Raw genomic sequence first — 23,629 nt, 5'->3', positions numbered from 1 at the left:
TCTGTGTTACTGGTGTGTATACAGTAGAGTTACAGTAAGCTGGGCGGGTGTGTGGAATTACCTCGGCAGGTTATAGAGAGGTGTCATTCTGAAACAGGCCACCACAGCCCGTCGCCGCTGCTTGGACAGGAGTTTGTGCCAGACAGCCTTCTTAGACTTGAAGGGGTGCTCAGTCTGAGAGAGAGAGAGAGAGAGAGAGAGAGAGAGGGAGGGATATAGAGAGAATGTAACAGAGAAGAGTAGTAATCCAGTTGATGCAGTAACCTAGTTGAGTGTGGTTACACTATGGTAACACCACCTCAGTGTGGTGGAGCACAGCAGACACCTCCAGCACTGTGTAGTTACCTGGGCAGGTGTGCAGTAACTAGGTGTGTTGACTGTGTAGTTACCTGGGCAGGTGTGCAGTAAGTAAGTGTTGCACTGTGTAGTTTCCTGGGCAGGTGTGCAGTAACTAGGTGTGTTGCACTGTTTGGATCCCTGGCAGGTGTGTAGTGGACAGGTGTGTAATATATATTTACAGAGGCCCAGACACTCACCAGCTCGATGTGGTAGAGCACAGCCGACACCTCCTGCACTCTCTTCACCACCTTCTCTGGGTCCTCTGAGTCCTCCGCCTTCCCAGACATCTCCCTGTACAGAGCCATCTGCCAGCGCATAGAGGGACTGTCCACCTGGGGAGATAGGGAGGGAGAGGGGTGGATGGAAAGGGAAAGAAAGAGGGAAGGAGAGGGAGGAAGGGAAGAGGTGGAGAGAAGTGAGGACGGCAAGAGGGGGGAAGGGAAAGATTGGAAGTGGGAGAGAGAAGGCGTTAATACTCACTGCAGATACACATGCACAGACAGACAGACGGACAGAGGGCTAGAGACACTGACAGACAGGGGGACAAATAGACAGACAGATGCTCACCTTGCCCTGGAGGTGCAGGTTGTTGTGCAGGAACTCTCTCACCTCCTCATCTGTGTCTTTCTGTCAGAGGGAGAGAGACAGAGAGAGAGAGATGATAGACAGGTTGTCAGAATGGGTGTCAATCTCAGTGTCAGTGCGTCTTAAAGTGTCAGTCTCAGCACGTCAGTCTAAGAGTAGTGCATCTCAGTGTGTCAGTCCCAGCACAGTGTGTCTCAGTGTGTCAGTCCCAGCACAGTGTGTCTCAGTGTGTCAGTCTCAGCACAGTGCACCTCGGTGCATTAGTTTCATGCAGGCAGGGCGTGCCCTTACCAGGGAGTAACGTATCTTGGCCATGTTGATGAGCTCCTGGTCGGCAGGTGAGCACATGTTCAGGCCGATGGGGAGCATCTTCTTCAGTGAGGCCACGATGAGGGAGGTCTGCACAGAGTACCGATCCCCCCGCCGCTTCTTCTTGGTACGCTCCTGGTCCGAGCCACCCGACTGTAGAGGAGAGGGGAGGAAGTGGGGGGAAACACAGGGAGTTCAGAGGGCAGGGGTCAGAGGTCAGATACTGCCTCTGAGGAAGGCGTGAAGGTGGGCAGGGGTACAGAAGTCAAGACCTCTGATTCAGGGTTCAGAAAAGTGTCAAGAGTATGGAGCATTATAAGGGTGAAAATTAAATCGTCAATTTGTAAATTAATTCATAAATTAATTAGCCAATTTGTAAATTAATTTATAAATTAATTAGTCAATTTGTAAATTAATTAATCAATTCATAAATCAATTCATTAATTTATTGAGCTGTTTGCCAAGTGATCTTTAAATTTCATTTGCCACTTTGAACTTCTTTTTAATCCTTGTCATTCATCCTTGGACAGCTCTTTGGTCTTGGCCATGGTGGAGAGTTTGGAATCTGATTGATTGATTGCTTCTGTGGACAGGTGTCTTTTATACAGGTAACGAGCTGAGATTAGGAGCACTCCCTTTAAGAGAGTGCTCCTAATCTCAGCTCGTTACCTGTATAAAAGACACCTGGGAGCCAGAAATCTTGCTGATTGATAGGGGATCAAATACTTATTTCACTCTTTAACATGCAAATCAATTTATAACTTTTTTGAAATGCGTTTTTCTGGATTTTGTTGTTGTTATTCTGTCTCTCACTGTTAAAATACACCTACCATTAAAATGATAGACTGATCATTTCTTTGTCAGTGGGCAAACGTACAAAATCAGCAGGGGATCAAATACTTTTTTCCCTCACTGTATACATAAATCCAATACCTACTTAATAAATAACTTCCACACTACGTGGAATCGAACCCACAACCTCAATTTCATAGCAGTGTTTCTAAACCACTACAACCGCACATACACTGTTAAGTACCCTACTTACGCAGCCAACTGTCCTAATTATGGGTAGTCTACATGACTGAATTATTGGAATTATTTTAAAATAAATGTATAAATTGAGAAAAAGATGTGTGTATGGGGTTACAGCGCTCTATTACATATGCTTTTTAGACATTCATAATACAGCACTTACGAGACTTTTAAGAACTTATCACGGGTCAAAACGGACTAGTCGTCCCTCCCTGCAGCACAGCAGCCCCGCTGCACAATCACAGCACCATCGCTCGGACCCGCCCCCTGCGTGCGATTGGTGCCCCGGGAAGGTCAAAACCCGCCCCCTCGGGTGATTGACAAGCATTCAAAAGAAGTTCAAAGTGACAAATGAAATTGAAAGATCACTTGGCAAATTATGAACTTGGTTAATGAATTGATTTATGAATTGATTAATTAATTTACAAATTGATGAATTACTTTATTAATTAATTTACAAATTGATTATTTAATTTTGACCCTTATAATGCTCCATAAAAGAGGGCTATGATATCTGATTAAATGGATGGGCAAGGGGTCCAGGTGACATGACCTCTGAGGGCAGGGTTCAAGACTTCTGAGGAATGGGGGGGCAAGAGGTTGGTGGGGTACAGTGCTGGACAATATTTAAACTGTACCCAATCAGTGTATCTGTCCACGCAGCACTACAGGAACATCAATAAAAAATGATCAATAACATTATGTCAATCATTTTCAATAAGGTGTCAGCGTGACATCACTGTATTTCAGTGTTTCAAAAGGCCTTCAAAGACAGCATAGTTCTACTCCCATAACACAAGCAGAATAGGAGCTTCATAATAATAATAATAATAATAATAATAATAATAATAATAATAATAATAATAATAATGGTAATAATAATACATACTTGAACAAAACTAAGCACTTTGCTCTGTTTTATCTCAGTTCGGGAGGGGGTGGGGGAGGGAGACTGCTGTGATGGACCTGAGTCTCAGGTTAGAATGACAAAGGCATAACAGGAACATGGAGTTTGAACAACACACAGCTTCCTTTTGGGTGACTGGGTCGTTAACAGCTTTCACCCAGTTTTATTAATAGAGACATTTGGCTCAGATTACAGGAATAAAATAAAATAAATAAAAAGTAATGCCCCCAACTTACAGACAGAGACCTTATTGCCATCAGGAAGATACACTTATGTCACACCCAGCTACCCTGTAATCGTGTATCTGTATTAGGAATTTTTTAACAGTTTATAATACTGTTATTAGGCATCTATTACAGTTATTGGAAGCCATGAGGAGATGGTGTGGGGGGAGGTAGGGTTCTGGTTGTAATTGGACAAAATGATTTGTATCCATTTACAGAGGGGGGTCTGCAGGAGAATGGGAGCGTAGGAATGGATTATTATTATTATTATTGTTGTTGTTGTTATGGTGTGTGCGTGCATACTCTGTGCTAGTCATAGGGGAGTCACACCCAGGGCCGCGGTTCTCTGTTTTCCTTGTTCTAGGTTTCTAAATTGGTCTAATTAATTAATTTCTGATCAATTAACCATGTTGCGTCAGTCGTCGCTCACACATTGTTGTACAGACACAGTACAGTACAGCAGGGTCTCCTGGCAGGTCCTAGAGAGCTACAGTACAGTACAGTACAGTAGGGTCTCCTGCCCTGGTCCTGGAGTTATAAAAAAGTGCAGTGCAGTGCAGTATAGTACAATGCAATGCAGTATAGTGCAGTACAGTTCAGTGCAGTGCAATACAATGCAGCACAGTGCAGAGCAGTGCAGTGCAGTATTACAGTACTGACTGCACAGGCACACTGACCCAAAACAGCAGGACATTAAAGCACCAGTGTCGTGACCTGCTCTAATGTCTCCTCTCTCCTCTCTCTCCCTTCTTCTCTTTCTCTCTCCCTCAAACACGATTCAATTAAATTGTCATCTTCAATCAATTACATTCAGTAATAGGTTGAATTGGCACAATAATTGAGTGGCCAAAGTAGCTCTATCTCTACTGTTATTTCTGTTTCTTCATTAATTCCTCTCTCTCCCTCTCTCTCTCTCTCTGCCTATTTCATGGTCTTTTTGTATCCCTCTCCCTCTCTGTCCACCAATCTCTCTTTCTCTCATTGTGCCTCCTGTGCCACTGTGTGTTTATTACTAATGAAATCTCTCTCTCTCTCTCTCTCTCTCTCTCTCTCTTTCCCTCTCCCCATCCCTCTGCTAATACTGTGTGCTTTAATGGTGACAAAATATTTAAGAAAAGTCTGTTGTTCTGTGTGGAAATGAGGGAGATCTGCGGTGTGCAGAGAGGATGGGAATGGGGATGGTAGGGTGGGGTAGGGTGGGCAGGTCTATTGGTCTCTCCGTGCTTTCTGGAGGCGGGGGGGATGACGACGATGACAGGGAAAGATAAAGACTTTCTCTTAAATATCTTGAGCAAGAGTTTGAGCAAGAAAACAAAATAAAATTCCCCTCAGCCAGGTCACTATCACTCTATCTGACCACCCCCTTCTGGCTCCCTCCATATACCTCTATCTCTCGTTCTCTCTCTGTAAGTAAAACAGAGCAGGGCAAGCCTAAACATCCAGGATGAGAGTGGGGTGGGGGGGATATTGGGGGGTTGTAGCCCTAGACATAGTTCAAGTACATTTTTGTGGGCGGGGGTCAAAGGGTACTGATAAGAGTGATAAGCACAGGGGAGGGAGACTACAGTCCCCAGTGTACAGAACCTCCCAGGCAGATCTGACTGTTTTAAATGAGATCTCTGCTGTTAGACACACTGGCTGTGGGAAAACAGCTCCTCCTTATTTCTCTGTTAAACGAAGGAAGCGAAACCTACTCTTATCTACTCGTCTTGTTCGCCACAACTCCCCAGGGGGGGTGCTCTGGCTGGCGCTGGTTGATGACATCACTGCGACACTGGGGTTACAGTGATGTTAATCAGCTGCCTGTGTCGTTTACAGTTGCCCCTCATATTCTACAGGCGTGTTCAGGCTTGTCTGGTTAGAGGACACCCCAGTCAAACACACAAGATCGTGATTCTTTTAATAACAACCATGGGAAGTCAGTCTGGACAGTTGTGTACACTGGGAGCTGTTGTGTCCCACACTGCCCCATTAAACACCACACAGGCACCTTGGGTTATGGATGGGAGGATGGGGGGTATTGGGGGAGGGAGGCAGCCTGGGCAGGGAAATTAAATGGAGGGAGGTATAAAGTGAGGAGTGTGCAAGGAGGGGGAGGGGTTAGGACTGAAAACTAGGATTAAATCTAAAACTAAGATTAGCACTGAAATTAGGATTAATCCCCCCCTCCCCACCCCCCACACACACTAATTGCCCCTGGGGAGGAGGGGGCTGTGCACAGGCTACAGAATGCCAACCAGCAACCCCCAGCCAGCTCCCCTACCACCAAATCAACACCGCCCCCCCACAAAGAAATAAACATATTTCCAGCATCCAGTTACAGCACCCATGTATGACAAACTGCACACAGACCAATGGAATCCAGCTACATCACTGGCCTGTCTTACTGATTATTATTTTTTATTTTTTATCATTAAGTTTTCTTCCTTCCTGTCTTTCTCTCTTTCTTTTTTTTTCTCTGGGCCAGTGTGGCGCTGGGTGCCATGAGTGTCTAACAGGGGAGGGGGGGGTGTTTCATCACTCTTCCGTGCCCCCCCAACCCCTCCCTTCACCCCCCCTCCACCTCTCACACTGACTGAACCGTGAGTGTGTGTGTCTCAGTAAGGTAGTGAGTGTGTGTGTGTTTGCTTCGGTGAGCCAGTGAATGAGTATAAGTGTGTGTGTTTCTGTAAGCCAGTGTGTGTGTGTGTGTGTGTGTGTGTGTCTGTCCCAGTGAGCCATTGAGTTTGTGTGTGTATGTGTGTGTGTGTGTGTGTGTGTTCACCCAGTGAGAATGAATGTGTGTCTGTCCCGGTGAGCCAGTGTGTGAGTAGAAGGGCTTGATGAAGAGGCCCCCCCCGCTAAGGAGGAGCCATGCGATTTGGCACAGCGCTCGTGCAGAAATACGGTCTGACCTCTCCGTCCCCGGTCTGGACACAGCGCCACCCAGAGGACAAGGGGAAAACAGCGGAGAGAGAACATTGTTACATCATTACACAGCACTCCTCTCCTCTCCTCTTTCACTCACACTCTCTCTCTCTCTCTCTCTCTCTCTCTCGGCCCGATTGCTCAACAAAGTCCACTGTCCCACAGCAACAACTACCAATAACTAAGGTTCAGCTGTAAATTAGTGAAGAAACCCATTCTTACCTTGGTTCATGTATGTTTTAATACAGAGAGCAGTCCTCTCTCACTCTCTCTGAGCTAGTTTGGTGCTGGGTACTATGCAAATCTAATGGGGGGGGGGTTCATCACTGTTCTGTGCCCACCCTAACCCACCCCCCACCATCTCTCACACTAACTGCACTGTGTGTGTGTGTGTGCATCTCAGTGAGCTAGTGAGTGTGTGTGTGTTAGTCTCAGTGAGCCAGTGTGTGTGTGTCTGTACCAGTGTGCGTGTGTTTGTCCCAGTGAGCCAGTGTGTGTGTGTGTATGTGTCTGTCTCAGTGTGCGTGTGTTTGTCCCAGTGAGCCAGTGTGTGCGTGTGTTTCCATTGAGCCATAGAGTGTGTGTGTGTGCCCAGTGAGTATGAATGTGTGTCTATCCCAGTGAGCCAGTGTGTGAGTGGGAGGAGTTGATGAAGAGGCCCCCCCCCACGTGGAGTCATGCAATTGGCACAGCGCCATAGGTATATATATATAGAACTAGATCCGCCAACAGACAGTTTTGAGTGAGATTTCGATCCGCCATCTTGGGTGCTTATAAAAACGTGAGAGTAAACAGTTTAACAAAGATTTAAGTATATTAATATTTATATTAATATTTAACTGGTTTCAATATATTTACATATTTTATTAAATGTTCTGGAAAACAAATAGTACCAATGTGACTTCATAAATTACAATAAAACTGGAATAGGAATAATGTCGGCTTAGTTGATTATTTTCAGGTGTATTGCGAGTTAAAGCACCCTCACCTTGCAATAACATAATATTCAAAATCAAGGAAGTCAACTGGAATCTATGGTTTAGAAATATGCTGCAATTGACAACTTTGTTAAATACATTTTTAATAGTGTTATTGCAAACTAATTTTCAGTGCTGTCATTTGTTTTACATACACATACAAATATGTATTAATCAGGAATTCTGGTAACCCTAAAATGAACCAAATGTATTTGATGTATTATTTTGTATTGTTTACTTGCTTTCTGGATTACTGAAATCATGACAATTATTTTAATAAATGTATTTTTGAATATTTAATGGAGAGCTCATTTTTGTTTTTTATATACTTTTTAGTATACAGAAGGAACTAACCAGGCCACTTGACTCTAAATTTGTATATTTTATGGATTTTATAACTGTCATAATTATGATGCATTACAGTATTTGTATTATTTGTTATGGATTTTATGCACGGTGTATTATCATAAATTACAATGTATTACAGTATTTGTAAAATATGGATTTAATATATGCTTTTTTTACAGTAATGAAAAACATTGCTGTAATTTATTACGTATAATGTATAGATTATAAATGAAAAGAATGAATAGTGGAAAGCATTGTTAAAAAAAGTTTAATTTAGAAACTGATACGGATTAACAGTGTCCGTTTCATTTTAAATCCTGTTGTCTTGAAAAGTCCGGTCTAATCACATATTTCATGTGAATGTATTGAAAGTATGATTCCAGTAAGCATTCAATCTTTAGTTTAGACGTGAGTAATTTACATCCTTTGGGGGTAAATCTTAATTTAATTAAAGAAATCGACAGTTGGATATTAATGTAAAAGTATATTATCAAAGTTTATAGACACAATTGTATTAAAGCTACATGAATAAAACTCTGGGAGTATCTACAGGTTTACATTGGTGACAGCTGGTGGCAGATCTATAAGCATCCAAGACTGAAATCTTGTTCGACTGCATTGAAAGTTCAGTGTTGTCTGGTCTAGTTCTATATATATCTATGCACAGCGCTCGTGCAGAAACACAGTCTAACCTGTCCATCTCCGACCTGGACACAGCGCCACCCAGAGGACAGGGGGGAAACAGCGTAGAGAGAACATTTTTATATTACACAGCACTCCTACTCCTCTCCTCTCCTCCTTCACTCTCTCCCCCCAACTCTCTCTCTCTCTCTGTGTGCCCAACAGCCCCACATAGACACTGTCCCACAGCAACAGCTATCAATAACTTTCAGTCAGCAGTTAATTAGTGAGGTAACCTATTCTTACCATTGTTCAATTATGTTTTAATTTAGAGAGCAGTACCTAAGTTAGATATGTCCTCTCTCTGTCTCTCTCTTTCTCTTACATTCTCACTGTCTCTCTTTCTTACACGGTCCGTCTTCTCTCTCTCTCTCTCTCTCTCTCTCTCTCTCTCTCTCTCTCACACACGCAGTCTGTCTTTCTCTCTCTCTCGCTCACGCTGTCTGTCTTTCTATCTCTCTTCTTTGAGTTCTCCTGAGCACCATCCCTTCATCACAGAAGCGGAGAAGCAGCTTTCCTTCGTCCCCCTCTCTCTGTCCTCGCACTCTTAACAATTCAAACAGCAGTTCAGTCCAGTCCAACCCGGTCAGTCTCACCTTGCTCATCTTGCTCTTGCTGTCCGCTGTCAGGAAGGACATGTTGTTGATCTCGTTCATCACCACAAAGTTCTGCTCCTCTCTCTTGAAATTCTGCAGGAGGGAGAGAGGAAGGGACAAAGGGAGGGGGTCAAACAGAGAAAGAGGGAGAGGGAGATGGAGTGAGAGAGAGAGGAAGGGAGGGACAGGGAAGGTGAGAGAGAAAGAGAGAAAGAGAGAGAGAAAGAGAGAGAGGAGGAGGAGAGAGAGAAGGACAGAGAAGGAGAGGCAGAGGTTCTGTATTGATGTGAACGTTTTTGGCCACACCTGTGTGCTTGTGATGCCAATAAAACTCAATTGATTTGAACTGAACTGAAATGAAAACCCAAGAGAGGGAGAAGGGACTCACATGGGATTTGGACCAGAAGATGAAGACCTCTCCCACCATCCTGAACAGCTCCTCCGCATCAGGGTCAGGGAACGTCAACCACTTGGCCCTGCAGATAGAGAGGGAGAGGGAGAGGGAATGAGGGAGAGAGAGGATGAGAAAGAAGATACAGAGACACAGAGAGATGAAGAGGGACTGTCACACACACAGACACTGTACCTGTTGTTGTCCACATATCGGATGAGCAGGGGGTACAGGCCGTACAGGTCCCTGCACAGCACAGAGAACTCATCCCTGAGGATACTCTCGGCCTCGTCGGACTCTGTCTTGCCCTCCATTCTCAGCTGGTCCTCCTCGGCCACCACCTTCCCACAGCGTTTCTTCAGCTTCTCCATGGTGGGGATGAAGTGGGACTTCAGCATCTCCGCCATGGCTCTGCTCACTATGGGCTGGGCAAACACTGCAAGAAGGAGGAGAGAGGGGCTAGAGGGAAGGAGGAATGAAGATCTTATCTTGCATCCTCTTTTCTCACTCCAGCGCTCCCTTCCCTCTCTCCTCATCAGCCAGTCTCTCCATCCAGATCATCCCTCCATCCCTCCCCCACCCTCTGTAACCCTCTACATATTTTGCTATCCCTCCATCACACCCCCTGCCCTCACCGGCCAGTCTCTTCATCCAGGAGGCCTCTTCAATGCCCAGGTTGTTGACCATGATCTTCATGATGTTGCCCAGCAGCTGGTTGAGCTGCTCCGAGGTGACATCGGTGCACAGGCTGCCCTCTTGCTCGGGGTGGTTCTCTGGGCCCCTCTCCCACCAGCGGGGCAGGTAGTTGCAGAGCATGGGTAGCGTAATCTCAATGACATGGGGCATCTCAGTGTAGCGTGCCCCGGACTCGGCCAGGTCCCCGATGTCCTTCATCAGCACGTCTAGCTCGGGGATGTCTGGACACAAGTCCTGCACCTGGTTGGGCAGGCCCAGGACTGCAGGGAGAGAGGGAGAGGGAGTGGAAGAAGAGGGGGGTGAGGGAGGAGGGAGGGGAGCAGAGAGTGGTGGAGAGATACACAGAGAAATACAGACACACTGGGAGACACAGAGACACACAGAGATGCACGCAGAGGCACATAAAAACACACAAGACAGACAAGCAGCTGTGCTCACTGGCTCTCTCGCGGGGCGTCTTGGTCGTGTAGACAGAGAACATGTTGTACTCGTTGAGGTGTGGCTCCAGGAACGCCACAGGCATCGCAGACGCCAGCCGGGCCAGACACTCCCCCAGCGCCGGCCTCTGTCTGCAGGAGGGAGGTGATACAGAGAGAAACAACACTGGAACGTTTAAAACGGATGACTGACTGACTGACTGACACATTGACCCTGGTCCCCCGTCAAGGCTGTGACTGGTATGACTGCTGAGACTTACCTCTCTACATAGGGGTTCTTAGTGGTTCCCAGTGAGTAGATGCTGCACATGATGCGATAGCATGAAACCTGCAGATCATCCACTACACACAGACAGACACGCATAGAGAGAGACACAAAGAGAGAGGAACAGTCAATAATGCTGTTGGTTGAACAATGGACTGATTGACCTTCTAACATGTTAACTTCCCTCTCTTCCTATCCCTCCCTCCCTTTCCTAAATGTTCTTCCCCCTCCACTCTTGTCTTCTCCTCCCCACCTCCCTCCCCTGTCTTCCCCTCCCTGCACTCACAGATGAAGTCATCTCCGAACTGGTGCTGTGCCAGGTGCTCGAACAGTGAGGTGAGCACAGGCAGGAGGGCCACTGTGGTGTAGCTGATGTTCTGGGACACGCCCTTTACCTGTGCATGAAATCATCAAGTCAGACACACACCTGGACTCAGTAGCACAGTACCACACAGTGTAGTATAGTACAGGGAAGTATAGCAGAGTCCAGTACAATGTATTACAGTATAATACAGTGTAGTACAGTACAGTATAGTACAATACAGTCCAGTTCAGTGCAGTTCTGTCTAATCCAATGTAGTCCAGTAGAGTACAGAACAGTATAATAAAGTGTAGAAAGGAACAAGTACAGTATAGAAGAAAGCAATACAGTACAGTACAGTCAAGTGTAGTACAGTATAGTGAAGAGAGAGAGAGGAGGAGGTAATGTGCAGAGAGAGAGGAGGAGAGGGAGGGAGGTGGGGATAAGAGAGAGGGGGAGAAAGAGAGAAAGGCCAATGAGCGAGAGAGTGGGAGAGAGAGGAGTGGGCTGACCTGCGTGCGGTTCTGGGACACCTTGCCCAGTTTGAGGTTCTCCACGGTCTTCTCAATGTCCTCGGCTGCACTCTCGAAGAACGAGCGCAGCCCCGCCTTCACGATCTCAGGGCCAGATTTCATCACTGTCCTACAGGAGAGAGACGAGAGAGGGAGAGAGGTGATAGAGGAAAGAAGAGAAGGTGGGAGGGGCGGGAGTAGGGGAAGAAGGAGGAGGGGAGAGGGGAGGGAGAAGTGGAGAAAAAGAGTAGAGGGGGAGAGGGGAGAGAGGGAGAGGAGGAGGGGAAGGGTAGAGGTGAAGAGAGAGAGGGAAAGATGGAAAGGAGAGAGGGAGGGGTAGAATTTAATAGCTGACAGTTATTCAAAAAAGGTTCAATTAAGCAATTCAATCTTAGCAAATTAACCAATTCATTACATTTGTTCATTGGTAGTGAAGTATCACACATTTAACCAAACTATACTATACTGCACTATACTACTATGCCATGCTGTGCAGTAGTAATGTGTTGCCGAAAAATATATACAGTGAGGGAAAAAAGTATTTGATCCCCTGCTGATTTTGTACGTTTGCCCACTGACAAAGAAATGATCAGTCTATCATTTTAATGGTAGGTGTATTTTAACAGTGAGAGACAGAATAACAACAAAAAAATCCAGAAAAACGCATTTCAAAAAAGTTATAAATTGATTTGAATGTTAAAGAGTGAAATAAGTATTTGATCCCCTATCAATCAGCAAGATTTCTGGCCCCCAGGTGTCTTTTATACAGGTAACGAGCTGAGATTACAAGCACTCTCTTAAAGGGACTGCTCCTAATCTCAGCTCGTTACCTGTATAAAAGACACCTGTCCACAGAAGCAATCAATCAATCAGATTCCAAACTCTCCACCATGGCCAAGACCAAAGAGCTGTCCAAGGATGTCAGGGACAAGATTGTAGACCTACACAAGGCTGGAATGGGCTACAAGACCATCGCCAAGCAGCTTGGTGAGAAGGTGACAACAGTTGGTGCGATTATTCGCAAATGGAAGAAACACAAAATAACTGTCAGTCTCCCTCGGTCTGGGGCTCCATGCAAGATCTCGCCTCGTGGAGTTTCAATGATCATGAGAACGGTGAGGAATCAGCCCAGAACTACACGGGAGGATCTTGTTAATGATCTCAAGGCAGCTGGGACCATAGTCACCAAGAAAACAATTGGTAACACACTACGCCGTGAAGGACTGAAATCCTGCAGCGCCCACAAGGTCCCCCTGCTCAAGAAAGCACATGTACAGGCCCGTCTGAAGTTTGCCAACACCTGAATGATTCAGAGGAGATCTGGGTGAAAGTGTTGTGGTCAAATGAGACCAAAATCGAGCTCTTTGGCATCAACTCAACTCGCCGTGTTTGGAGGAGGAGGAATGACCCCAAGATCACCATCCCCACCGTCAAACATGGAGGTGGAAACATTATGCTTTGGGGGTGTTTTTCTGCTAAGGGGACAGGACAACTGCACCGCATCAAAGGGACGATGGACGGGGCCATGTACCGTCAAATCTTGGGTGAGAACCTCCTTCCCTCAGCCAGGGCATTGAAAATGGGTCGTGGATGGGTATTCCAGCATGACAATGACCCAAAACACACAGCCAAGGCAACAAAGGAGTGGCTCAAGAAGAAGCACATTAAGGTCCTGGAGTGGCCTAGCCAGTCTCCAGACCTTAATCCCATAGAAAATCTGTGGAGGGAACTGAAGGTTCGAGTTGCCAAACGTCAGCCTCAAAACCTTAATGACTTGGAGAGGATCTGCAAAGAGGAGTGGGACAAAATCTCTCCTGAGATGTGTGCAAACCTGGTGGCCAACTACAAGAAACGTCTGACCTCTGTGATTGCCAACAAGGGTTTTGCCACCAAGTACTAAGTTGAAGGGGTCAAATACTTAGTTCACTCATTAACATGCAAATCAATTTATAACTTTTTTGAAATGCGTTTTTCTGGATTTTGTTGTTGTTATTCTGTCTCTCACTGTTAAAATACACCTACCATTAAAATTATAGACTGATCACTTCTTTGTCAGTGGGCAAACGTACAAAATCAGCAGGGGATCAAATACTTTTTTCCCCTCACTGTAGTACTATCCATACTGTAGTATAATGTAAAATGTATAGTGTAAATGTCCTTTACAGTAGTGCTATACCACAGCAAGGTACATGGTACTAAACTATGCTCAGCTATAATGTAAAGTGCTGTGCTGCCCCCTGGTATTCAGGTGTTACCTGGCATCCAGCGATCGAGCCAGGATATGCAGACAATTCACTACAGCTGGGGCGTCCGTTCCTGTACACACACACACACACAGGGAGAGAACACCATCATATAAGTACTACTGAGCTCTCACACTATAGGGGTCAGTCTACAGACACTGACAGCAAGCAGCCTGGAGTTATACAGGGGAGGGTTATATATATATATATATATATATATATATATATACACACACATATATACACTCACCTAAAGGATTATTAGGAACACCATACTAATACTGTGTTTGACCCCCTTTCACCTTCAGAACTGCCTTAATTCTACGTGGCATTGATTCAACAAGGTGCTGAAAGCATTCTTTAGAAATGTTGGCCCATATTGATAGGATAGCATCTTGCAGTTGATGGAGATTTGTGGGATGCACATCCAGGGCACGAAGCTCCCGTTCCACCACATCCCAAAGATGCTCTATTGGGTTGAGATCTGGTGACTGTGGGGGCCAGTTTAGTACAGTGAACTCACTGTCATGTTCAAGAAACCAATTTGAAATGATTCCACCTTTGTGACATGGTGCATTATCCTGCTGGAAGTAGCCATCAGAGGATGGGTACATGGTGGTCATAAAGGGATGGACATGGTCAGAAACAATGCTCAGGTAGGCCGTGGCATTTAAACAATGCCCAATTGGCACTAAGGGGCCTAAAGTGTGCCAAGAAAACATCCCCCACACCATTACTCCACCACCACCAGCCTGCACAGTGGTAACAAGGCATGATGGATCCATGTTCTCATTCTGTTTACGCCAAATTCTGACTCTACCATCTGAATGTCTCAACAGAAATCGAGACTCATCAGAACAGGCAACATTTTTCCAGTCTTCAACTGTCCAATTTTGGTGAGCTTGTGCAAATTGTAGCCTCTTTTTCCTATTTGTAGTGGAGATGAGTGGTACCCGGTGGGGTCTTCTGCTGTTGTAGCCCATCCGCCTCAAGGTTGTACGTGTTGTGGCTTCACAAATGCTTTGCTGCATACCTTGGTTGTAACGAGTGGTTATTTCAGTCAAAGTTGCTCTTCTATCAGCTTGAATCAGTCGGCCCATTCTCCTCTGACCTCTAGCATCAACAAGGCATTTTCGCCCACAGGACTGCCGCATGCTGGATGTTTTTCCCTTTTCACACCATTCTTTGTAAACCCTAGAAATGGTTGTGCGTGAAAATCCCAGTAACTGAGCAGATTGTGAAATACTCAGACCGGCCCGTCTGGCACCAACAACCATGCCACGCTCAAAATTGCTTAAATCACCTTTCTTTCCCATTCAGACATTCAGTTTGGAGTTCAGGAGATTGTCTTGACCAGGACCACACCCCTAAATGCATTGAAGCAACTGCCATGTGATTGGTTGGTTAGATAATTGCATTAATGAGAAATTGAACAGGTGTTCCTAATAATCCTTTAGGTGAGTGTATGTGGGGGATTTGGGGAGTAAAAGACAGAGAAATGGTGGAGATAAGGGGGTGGCAATGGTTCCACTTCTGCTGCTATTATTATTATTATGCTGTCTGTCATTCAGGAGGGGGAACACATGGCGAGAGAGGGAGGGGATAGAGAGGCAGAGATATGGAGGGAGAAGGAAGAGGAAGGAATGGAGAGGGAGAAATAAAGAGGAAGAGAGAGGGAGAGATGGAGGGTGCAGCAGGACTCCATGCAGATTTTTCTTACCAAAGAGAGAGACTCTGTGCCTCACCAGAGCAGCCAGCTTACAGAAGATACTACAGCAAGAAAACGAGAGAGAGAGAGAGGGAGTGCAGAGATGCAGAGAGAGAGACGGAAAGAGAAGTTGAGGTGAGGAGGAAGGAGGAATAGATTTGAAAAAAATGAATAAAATAGAAAAAAACAAAAGAATATAGATGTGTCACCCTGCGGAGGGATAAACAGGTTTGTGTGTGACACTGCGGGGGGAGGACAATAGAGTGAGTGGGAAACTAAGAGTGAGAAAGAGGGGAGAGGTGAATGTTGACAGGGAGTGAGGCTGCAGTGAGTGCTGGGTCCTCAATGGGTCGTACACAGTGCACAGTGTTGCATACAGTGTGTAGAGTACAGTATATAGAGTGTTGTATGGAGTGTGCTATGCAGTGTTATACAGTGTGTTGTCTGTTGTACAGTGTGGTATAAAGTACAGTGTGCTGTACAGTGTGGTACCTGGCGATCATCTCTTTCTCCTTGTTGGAGGAGTGGGCGCCACTGCCCAGGACCTTGGCAGGCGTGGACAGGAAGTACAGGCAGTGGTTCTTAAAGTACTGGTTGATCAGCGGCAGCAGGATCTGACACACAAACAGACACTTAGTTACCATCCCCAGCCTTCTGATGAAGCAGCAGGAACAGGGACAGTAACATGTAACACCAGTAGTAGCAGCTGTATTAATAACATGTAATAACACAAGTAGAAGGCTTATAAACACCTGTTACAGTAGGAATAGGAGTAATAGCAGTAGTGTTGAAAGTAGCAGTGGCAGTAGCATTACAGTATTGTTATTTTTCTCTCTCTCACACCTTGGCAAAGAATTTGATCTCCTGTTCATGGGGGGACTTCTCCACTCGGCCACTGCTCACCACAGCCTCTACAGAGAGAGAGGGAGAGAGATGGAGAGGGAGAGGGGGGGAGAGATGGAGAGAGAAGATTAATCACCTGATTCCCCCACCCCCTCTCTATACCCCATCCTTCCCTCCCTCTCTCTGTACCCAGGTGAGCAATGAACTCCTGGGCGATGTCCATCCACTTCAGCAGCTTCTGCAGGAAGCCATAGGCAAAGCGCTTCTCAACGGAGGAGGTGTCCAGCTCCATGTCCTTCAGACCCCTGAAAAGTAGAGAGAAAGGGTGGGTTACAGTTAGAGAGATTTGCGGGACAGAGAGGGAGAGTGGGAGAAGGACAGAGAGGGAGACAGACAGATACAGGTGTGACCAGGTGTGCAGGGGTACCTAGTGACAGCATAGCCATTGATCTGCAGGAACTTGAGAAGCTCGTGGGCCTTCTCACGGTCGCGCGCCTTCTCCTTCGCCGTAAGTGTGTCGTATGGCACAAGCAAGGGGTGAGTTCCGCCGCCTACAGGACACACAGAGAATTAAACCCACACAGAATTACACTGCACCGACCAGTACACTGACTGAAAGACTAAACTGTGGTACAGACTGGTACACTGACTGCAAATACCCAGTGTGTGTGTGTTTGTGAGTGTGAGTGTGTTTCGTGTTCCTCTCTGACCTTTGGACTGCAGCTCCAGCTTCTTCTTCCGGCCCCAGGTGTTGTGGTAATTCTCTGCCAGCTGCTCTGCCATGGCCTGGAGAGAGAGAGAGACATAGAGAGAGAAAGATAGAGGGAGAAGGCAGATGAGAGGTAGGAGGACAGAAAATAGGCAGAAAGAGTAAGAAAGAAAGAGAGAGCGTCTTATGCCCCGTTTCCACTGGATAAGCGTCTGGACGTGTCCGGACCCGGACGCTTAAATGGGTGTTACCACTGGCTAAGCATCTGGACGTGTCCGGACGCGTCTGTGTTTTGTGGACGGTTAACTATCTGGTGCTAGACGTGGCCGTAAGCGTCCATCACGCCCACTAAGGAAATTATTCGCTTTCAGAAGCGGAGGTGTGTGCTGGACTTGTAGACACAGGGAAGAGATCAGCTACATTATGTCGGAAGATATAATCTCAAGTGCCATGCGGGATCATGAAGAAATTGTAGTTTTATTAGCAACATGGAGTGAAATCCACATAAAGTAACAATGATTGCTTACAGTTAATATCCGAGTGTATTAACACAGGACCGGTGCAGTGCCCTGACTAGTTAAAAATAAACTGAAGGATAATATTATTAATATTTTATGAACAGCTGGCCAGTGTTTCAGGCTGTGTTTTGTCAATGGTGTGCAGGACAATCCACAGAGACAGTCAGTATGAAGGCGAATACGATTCAGTTAACGTGTGCCCATTAAATTAAATTAAGTTAAATCAATTAATAAATAAATACAGCAGATCTGGGTTTCCCTCTAAAACATTAAGGACTGGTTTAATAAATATGTCCATAAGTCCATAAACGTCATGACTGAGACGTGCACACTTTAGTTAAATTATAACCTGCTATATTGTAGCTGGATGATTATTTGTGAAACATGTATATTTTGTTTCAACTGTAACTTGCGCTGGTTAAGGACGTCTGCTAAGTAAATTATAAATAATACGGCAAAAAGTATTGTTTGCAGTTACAAATCTGCAGAAAGAGTAATAAATTAAGGGAGTCAAGCTATGCCGTTTAAAATACATATATACTAGCACAAATGATGACGATAATAATAACAATACATATTTGCTATTTAGTATTATTGTTGCACATGGAAACGTATTCTTATGAGGACGTGCTTGTCTGAATATAATGCTGTCTATACACATTTAAATTCTTCCTAATATCTCTTAACAGAAACGTGTATTTATTACGCTGTTTACAAACATGTAAAGCAGTAAGAATAAAACAGACACACAAGTCCTCTCCACGTCAGGCTGTATCGCTCAAAGTGTTGTTTTCTGTCTTAGTTTTTAAAATGAAACACAAACCAAACCCACAGTCGCTCTGCTCCTCCCATAAGAGGGACAGACTTCATAACGGCCTGGTTTTACAAAAAAAGCTCTGGGACGCATCCGGCACGGCATGGCATGACATGGCACGGATGCTTAAGCCAATGGAACCGAGGCATTATTGTCTCAGTGTATCAGAGTCAGTGATTTAGTCTCTCAGTGTGTTGCAGTGTCAGAACATCAGTGCTTCAGTGTGTTAGGAACAGCGTGTCAGTCTTACCTGCAGCTCTCTGGACAGGGCCAATCCAGAGATTTCGATTGGCTGGGGGTTATAGCCATGGCTGGGGTCATAGCTTGCCTGCAACATAGAACAGAGAGAGAGAAAGAGAGAATATATGTTAAAGTCTGTTCCCCATTGCCCTGTTCCTGAGGACTGGACCTGTCTGTCAATGCTTTGGCAAAAACTAATGTAACTTAGTAATGAAAAACTTTTTCGAATTTGAATTTGGAATCAGACACAGAATCCTCTTCCTCTCCTCCCTTCACTTCCCCACTCGCCCCCCCTCTTCCTCTGATCTCCTCCCCTCCTCTCCTCTCAATTCTTGACCTGTGCCGTCTGTGAAATCTTCCTGGTCTTTTTCTTCTCTGTCTTCTCCTCCTCTCCCTCCCTCGCTTTCTCCAGCGTCCACTCCCATGCTATCATCGCCTTGATGGACTCCTTGATGGGCCAACGGTAGATCTCTTTGTCCTGGAGAAAGAGAGAGACAGAAAGAGAGATGGTGTGAGCCTGACAGAGACACATAGAGACCGAGTGAATTAGTGTGAGATGAAGAGAATGAGACAGGTGGAAAAAGGGAGAAGGTGAGAGAGAGACAGAGAGAGAAAGAGAGAGAGAGGGATGTCCTTGCCTTCTCAGAGAAAGTCTTGTAGGGTCTGAGCATCGGGTGAGTCTTGGCGTTTTCATCCAGCGTCTCTCCGTACGTCCAGTTATTCTGGATCTGAGGACACAGGAGAAAGACAGGAGACTGCGTCAGAGCTCAAATGAACTGAACTGCACTGTACTGTACTTTAGCACCCTCACTGAGAATGTGCTGTATTGTACTGTACTGTGCTGTAATGCAGTGTACTGGGCTGCACTGTATTGTACTATATTTATCTGGTTTCTAATATTTGATTACATTGTGATAGCGTTCTACAGCTCTCCCTTTGCCCCTCCCCCTCTCTCTCTCACCTTGTCAAAGGCCCACTTGTCATGTGTGTACTCTGCGTACTTGTTGATGAAGCCATCCAGCTTCTCAGGGATAATGGTGCTGTAATAACACACACACACACAAACACGTACACGCACACGCAGACAGGAACACACACGCACACACAGAGTAATTACATGTAGTTAAATGCAAGAATGAACATCAATACATAAATAAATGCATAAATACATACATATTTCTCGCTCATCCTTCAGCCCTGCACATCCCCTTCCCTCCCTCCCTCCCTCCCTCCTCTCCTCTTCCCTCTCTCTCTCTCTCTCTCTCTCCCCCCCTCACTTGGTGGTCTCGACGGGTTTGGGGTCGAAGTTGCCCTCTGCGTCCACAGAGGCCTTCTTCTCAGTCTTGGAGGAGTAGCTGGCGTCCACGTAGTCTGGGGGGATGGCACCCGCGATGGCACAGATACATGGCATTGCCATCTTAAAAAGCTCTGCATCGAATTTCTGACACAGAGAGGTGGGGGGGTAGAAAAGAGGAGAGAGTCAGGCAGTCCAGGTGTTTCTTAGCATAATCACCTGCGTGACCCTGGTCAAAATGATCCTGGGGTGACCTCTCACCTTGTGCGCCAGGGACTCAAAGATGCCCCAAAACAGCTTCCGGGTCAAGTGTAGCTCCTCCTCAGAGGTCACGCCGAAGTTCGCCCAGCCGTTCGGGAGGCAGTAATACTTCCAGCAACGCTCGTAGTGGTTGGTCAGCAGCTGCAATGATGATGACAACAACAACATGGATAGTGATTGGTCTAAGATCTACCCCTTAACAGTCAATTAGTCAGTAAATCTATCAGTTAGACAGTGTATCAGTCAGTCAGTGTGGTACCTTCAGGGGCATCTTGGCATACTCGTTCAGAATGGGCACATCAAACACCAGCCGTCTCAACAGGTGCTGCAACATGGAGGGGCGCAGGTACCTGTACAGAGGGAGGGAGAGAGGGGAAGAGACTAGGAGATTAGGAGACTGAGGGAGAAAGAGGAAGACACACAGAAATAGAGACAGACAGACACACACACTGACTGACAGGCCCTGAGAGATACATAGACACAGTCACTGACTCAACGCCAGACACACACATGGAGACAGGGACACTGACTTGCAGAGGGACATGAGGCACTCCTCGATGACGTCACGCTGGGCCTTGGTGAGAGAGCGCCCCCTGGAGAGCCGGTAGATGGTGTGCAGCATGGAATCCACCATGATGGCACGGTGCTCAGTGCCGGCGAACAGCGGTGCACACTTAGTCAGCAGTGGCAGCACAGCCAGGCACAGGTATCGGTTAAGAGCCAGGGCCATCTCTGTAGTACTGAACGCTGCCTGCAGAAAGAGGGAGAAGTAACAAACAGTAACAAACATATACACACAGACACAAACACGCACATGCAGTCAGCTGTCCAGGTGTCCAACTGTGCCTCACCGTGTCCAGCGAGGCGGCCGCCCTCATGTCAGGCAGGAAGCCGACCTCCAGCACGTGCAGCAGGAAGTCCTGGTTGTCGATGCCGTAGACACGGTCCAGGAACAGCACCATTGGCGCCTTGTGGTCTGGCACAAAGCTCGCAGACATCTTGGGCTCGATCGTGTTGCCATCTGGAGGCAGGGACGGAGAGAGGGGGGTGAAGATGGTGCGGGACAGAGGGAGCCAGAAAGGGAGGTGGGGGGGGGTAATAGGGGATGGAGGGAGAGCAGGAAATAGAGAGAGGAAGAGAGAAAGGAGAAAGAGAGGGGGAGTGATTGAGGAAAGAGAGCAGGAAGGGAGCAAGGGAGTGAAGGAGTGAGCAAGGGAGGGTGGGTGGGAAGGAGGCGTAGGGGAGGGAGAGAAAGGTTGGGAGATGTTGAGAAGGATGTGGCCATCTTTCCCACTCCCTTGTATAAGGCTTCTGAGGGAATACTATTAGCTCTCTCCCCTCAACCCCTCTCTCCCCCACATCACTTCTTACCTTTCCCAAACGCTGGGATCTGGACAGACAGGCTGATGACTCCCACCAGGTCCTCTATGGGAACGAGGGAGCGCAGGATGGCTCTGATTCGCAGGGCCTCCCCTTTCCCTGCTTGGATCAACTGGACAGAGAGAGAGAGAGAGAGGGGAAGGAAGGGGGGTTATCATTATTAACAATACCTTTCCTGAAACAAAGCTTAATTTACAGCCAGACATCAAATTATGAAAGAGAAAGAACACATTTAACCACATAGCCCTCACACCCTCCCTCCCTCCTTCTCGTTCAAATTCAAACTCACAGTAACTTTATTGGCATGGCGTGACCGCACTGTGTGTTCAAATGCATGACACGCCGCAAAATCTTCAAAACATTCCTCGTCTGACTGCCTTAAAACCACATTCTCCAAATCTCAGCTAGGAGTCTGTTTTTGTTTTTGACCAATACCAAAAGTTAATCGGCAAACTAGTAGTCTGATCGCTAATAGATAACGATAAAATCAATACAGCGAGAATACATTTAAACACAAACTCTTCCTCACTCACGTGCATCTCTGGAGCACAGCGTCCCAGCAGGTCGATGAGAGCTGAATAGAATGACATGATGGCGTTCCCCAGATGCACTCTGTTCTCCTCGTGCTGTTCTTCTCCCCCGAACCTGCCGACCAATCACAGAGAGGTCCAGAAAGTCAGAGGCTGCGTCCAAAACTGCATACTACATACTATGCACTAAAGTTACACTGAAGTATGTGCTTTAAGCTTGCAGATTAACAGAACGCATTCATTTGGACGCACTAACTATGTAATCAAATCGCATCCTGTTGAACTTTACCTTCGCGGTTTAATGACGACTTCCTGTGAACAAAAGACACCACGGTAAATTTCACTATTTAACTCAAATAAATCATTCTTAGCATACCTAGCCTATCTGTACAGTTTTTGCTACTTACAACCGAAAACTGTGTTGTCCGTTAATGTCTCACACATGAAATGACCACATCAGGCATTCGGCCTTAAGGGATTAAAAAGTGTCCAGTGCTCCCATACTTCGTTTTCGAAACGGAAGTAGTATCCATCCGAGTACTTTCGCATACTATTACACTCACCTAAAGGATTATTAGGAACACCATACTAATACTGTGTTTGACCCCCTTTCGCCTTCAGAACTGCCTTAATTCTACGTGGCATTGATTCAACAAGGTGCTGAAAGCATTCTTTAGAAATGTTGGCCCATATTGATAGGATAGCATCTTGCAGTTGATGGAGATTTGTGGGATGCACATCCAGGGCACGAAGCTCCCGTTCCACCACATCCCAAAGATGCTCTATTGGGTTGAGATCTGGTGACTGTGGGGGCCAGTTTAGTACAGTGAACTCATTGTCATGTTCAAGAAACCAATTTGAAATGATTCCACCTTTGTGACATGGTGCATTATCCTGCTGGAAGTAGCCATCAGAGGATGGGTACATGGTGGTCATAAAGGGATGGACATGGTCAGAAACAATGCTCAGGTAGGCCGTGGCATTTAAACGATGCCCAATTGGCACTAAGGGGCCTAAAGTGTGCCAAAAAACATCCCCCACACCATTACACCACCACCACCAGCCTGCACAGTGGTAACAAGGCATGATGGATCCATGTTCTCATTCTGTTTACGCCAAATTCTGACTCTACCATCTGAATGTCTCAACAGAAATCGAGACTCATCAGACCAGGCAACATTTTTCCAGTCTTCAACTGTCCAATTTTGGTGAGCTTGTGCAAATTGTAGCCTCTTTTTCCTATTTGTAGTGGAGATGAGTGGTACCCGGTGGGGTCTACTGCTGTTGTAGCCCATCCGCCTCAAGGTTGTACGTGTTGTGGCTTCACAAATGCTTTGCTGCATACCTCGGTTGTAACGAGTGCTTATTTCAGTCAAAGTTGCTCTTCTATCAGCTTGAATCAGTCGGCCCATTCTCCTCTGACCTCTAGCATCAACAAGGCATTTTCGCCCACAGGACTGCAGCATACTGGATGTTTTTCCCTTTTCACAACATTCTTTGTAAACCCTAGAAATGGTTGTGCGTGAAAATCCCAGTAACTGAGCAGATTGTGAAATACTCAGACCGGCCCGTCTGGCACCAA

General features: G+C 46.3%; 1 protein-coding gene across 16 annotated transcripts in view; it reads right to left on the bottom strand.

Moving 5' to 3' along the window:
* ryr1b (ryanodine receptor 1b (skeletal)) overlaps positions 1-23,629 on the bottom strand; it is a 74,584-nt gene that overhangs the window by 24,158 nt on the left and 26,797 nt on the right. For 11 of the 16 annotated variants that reach the window (XM_066703771.1, XM_066703776.1, XM_066703774.1 and 8 more), the window contains 31 exons: positions 22,051-22,162; positions 21,509-21,629; positions 20,989-21,158; positions 20,668-20,888; positions 20,397-20,487; positions 20,138-20,278; positions 19,860-20,023; positions 19,544-19,622; positions 19,221-19,310; positions 18,920-19,060; positions 18,593-18,670; positions 17,012-17,087; positions 16,729-16,852; positions 16,491-16,606; positions 16,302-16,369; positions 15,951-16,072; positions 15,471-15,520; positions 13,763-13,823; positions 11,508-11,637; positions 10,981-11,089; positions 10,690-10,771; positions 10,431-10,561; positions 9,932-10,252; positions 9,492-9,732; positions 9,294-9,381; positions 8,906-8,998; positions 6,291-6,305; positions 1,216-1,386; positions 907-966; positions 537-671; positions 62-174 (listed from right to left, as the gene is read on the bottom strand). In XM_066703771.1, coding sequence (XP_066559868.1) covers positions 62-174; positions 537-671; positions 907-966; positions 1,216-1,386; positions 6,291-6,305; positions 8,906-8,998; positions 9,294-9,381; positions 9,492-9,732; positions 9,932-10,252; positions 10,431-10,561; positions 10,690-10,771; positions 10,981-11,089; positions 11,508-11,637; positions 13,763-13,823; positions 15,471-15,520; positions 15,951-16,072; positions 16,302-16,369; positions 16,491-16,606; positions 16,729-16,852; positions 17,012-17,087; positions 18,593-18,670; positions 18,920-19,060; positions 19,221-19,310; positions 19,544-19,622; positions 19,860-20,023; positions 20,138-20,278; positions 20,397-20,487; positions 20,668-20,888; positions 20,989-21,158; positions 21,509-21,629; positions 22,051-22,162 — 3,714 coding nt within the window. The remainder of the gene's footprint in view (positions 1-61; positions 175-536; positions 672-906; positions 967-1,215; positions 1,387-6,290; positions 6,306-8,905; positions 8,999-9,293; positions 9,382-9,491; positions 9,733-9,931; positions 10,253-10,430; positions 10,562-10,689; positions 10,772-10,980; positions 11,090-11,507; positions 11,638-13,762; positions 13,824-15,470; positions 15,521-15,950; positions 16,073-16,301; positions 16,370-16,490; positions 16,607-16,728; positions 16,853-17,011; positions 17,088-18,592; positions 18,671-18,919; positions 19,061-19,220; positions 19,311-19,543; positions 19,623-19,859; positions 20,024-20,137; positions 20,279-20,396; positions 20,488-20,667; positions 20,889-20,988; positions 21,159-21,508; positions 21,630-22,050; positions 22,163-23,629) is intronic. The other 5 variants (XM_066703772.1, XM_066703777.1, XM_066703781.1 and 2 more) reach the window with 1 other exon arrangement.

This window comes from Amia ocellicauda, chromosome 5 (assembly GCF_036373705.1).
Source record: "Amia ocellicauda isolate fAmiCal2 chromosome 5, fAmiCal2.hap1, whole genome shotgun sequence".
In the NCBI taxonomy this organism is placed as follows: Eukaryota; Metazoa; Chordata; class Actinopteri; order Amiiformes; family Amiidae; genus Amia; species Amia ocellicauda.
Note: the sequence above shows the minus strand (reverse complement) of the source record. Positions and strands in the feature narration are given on the sequence as shown.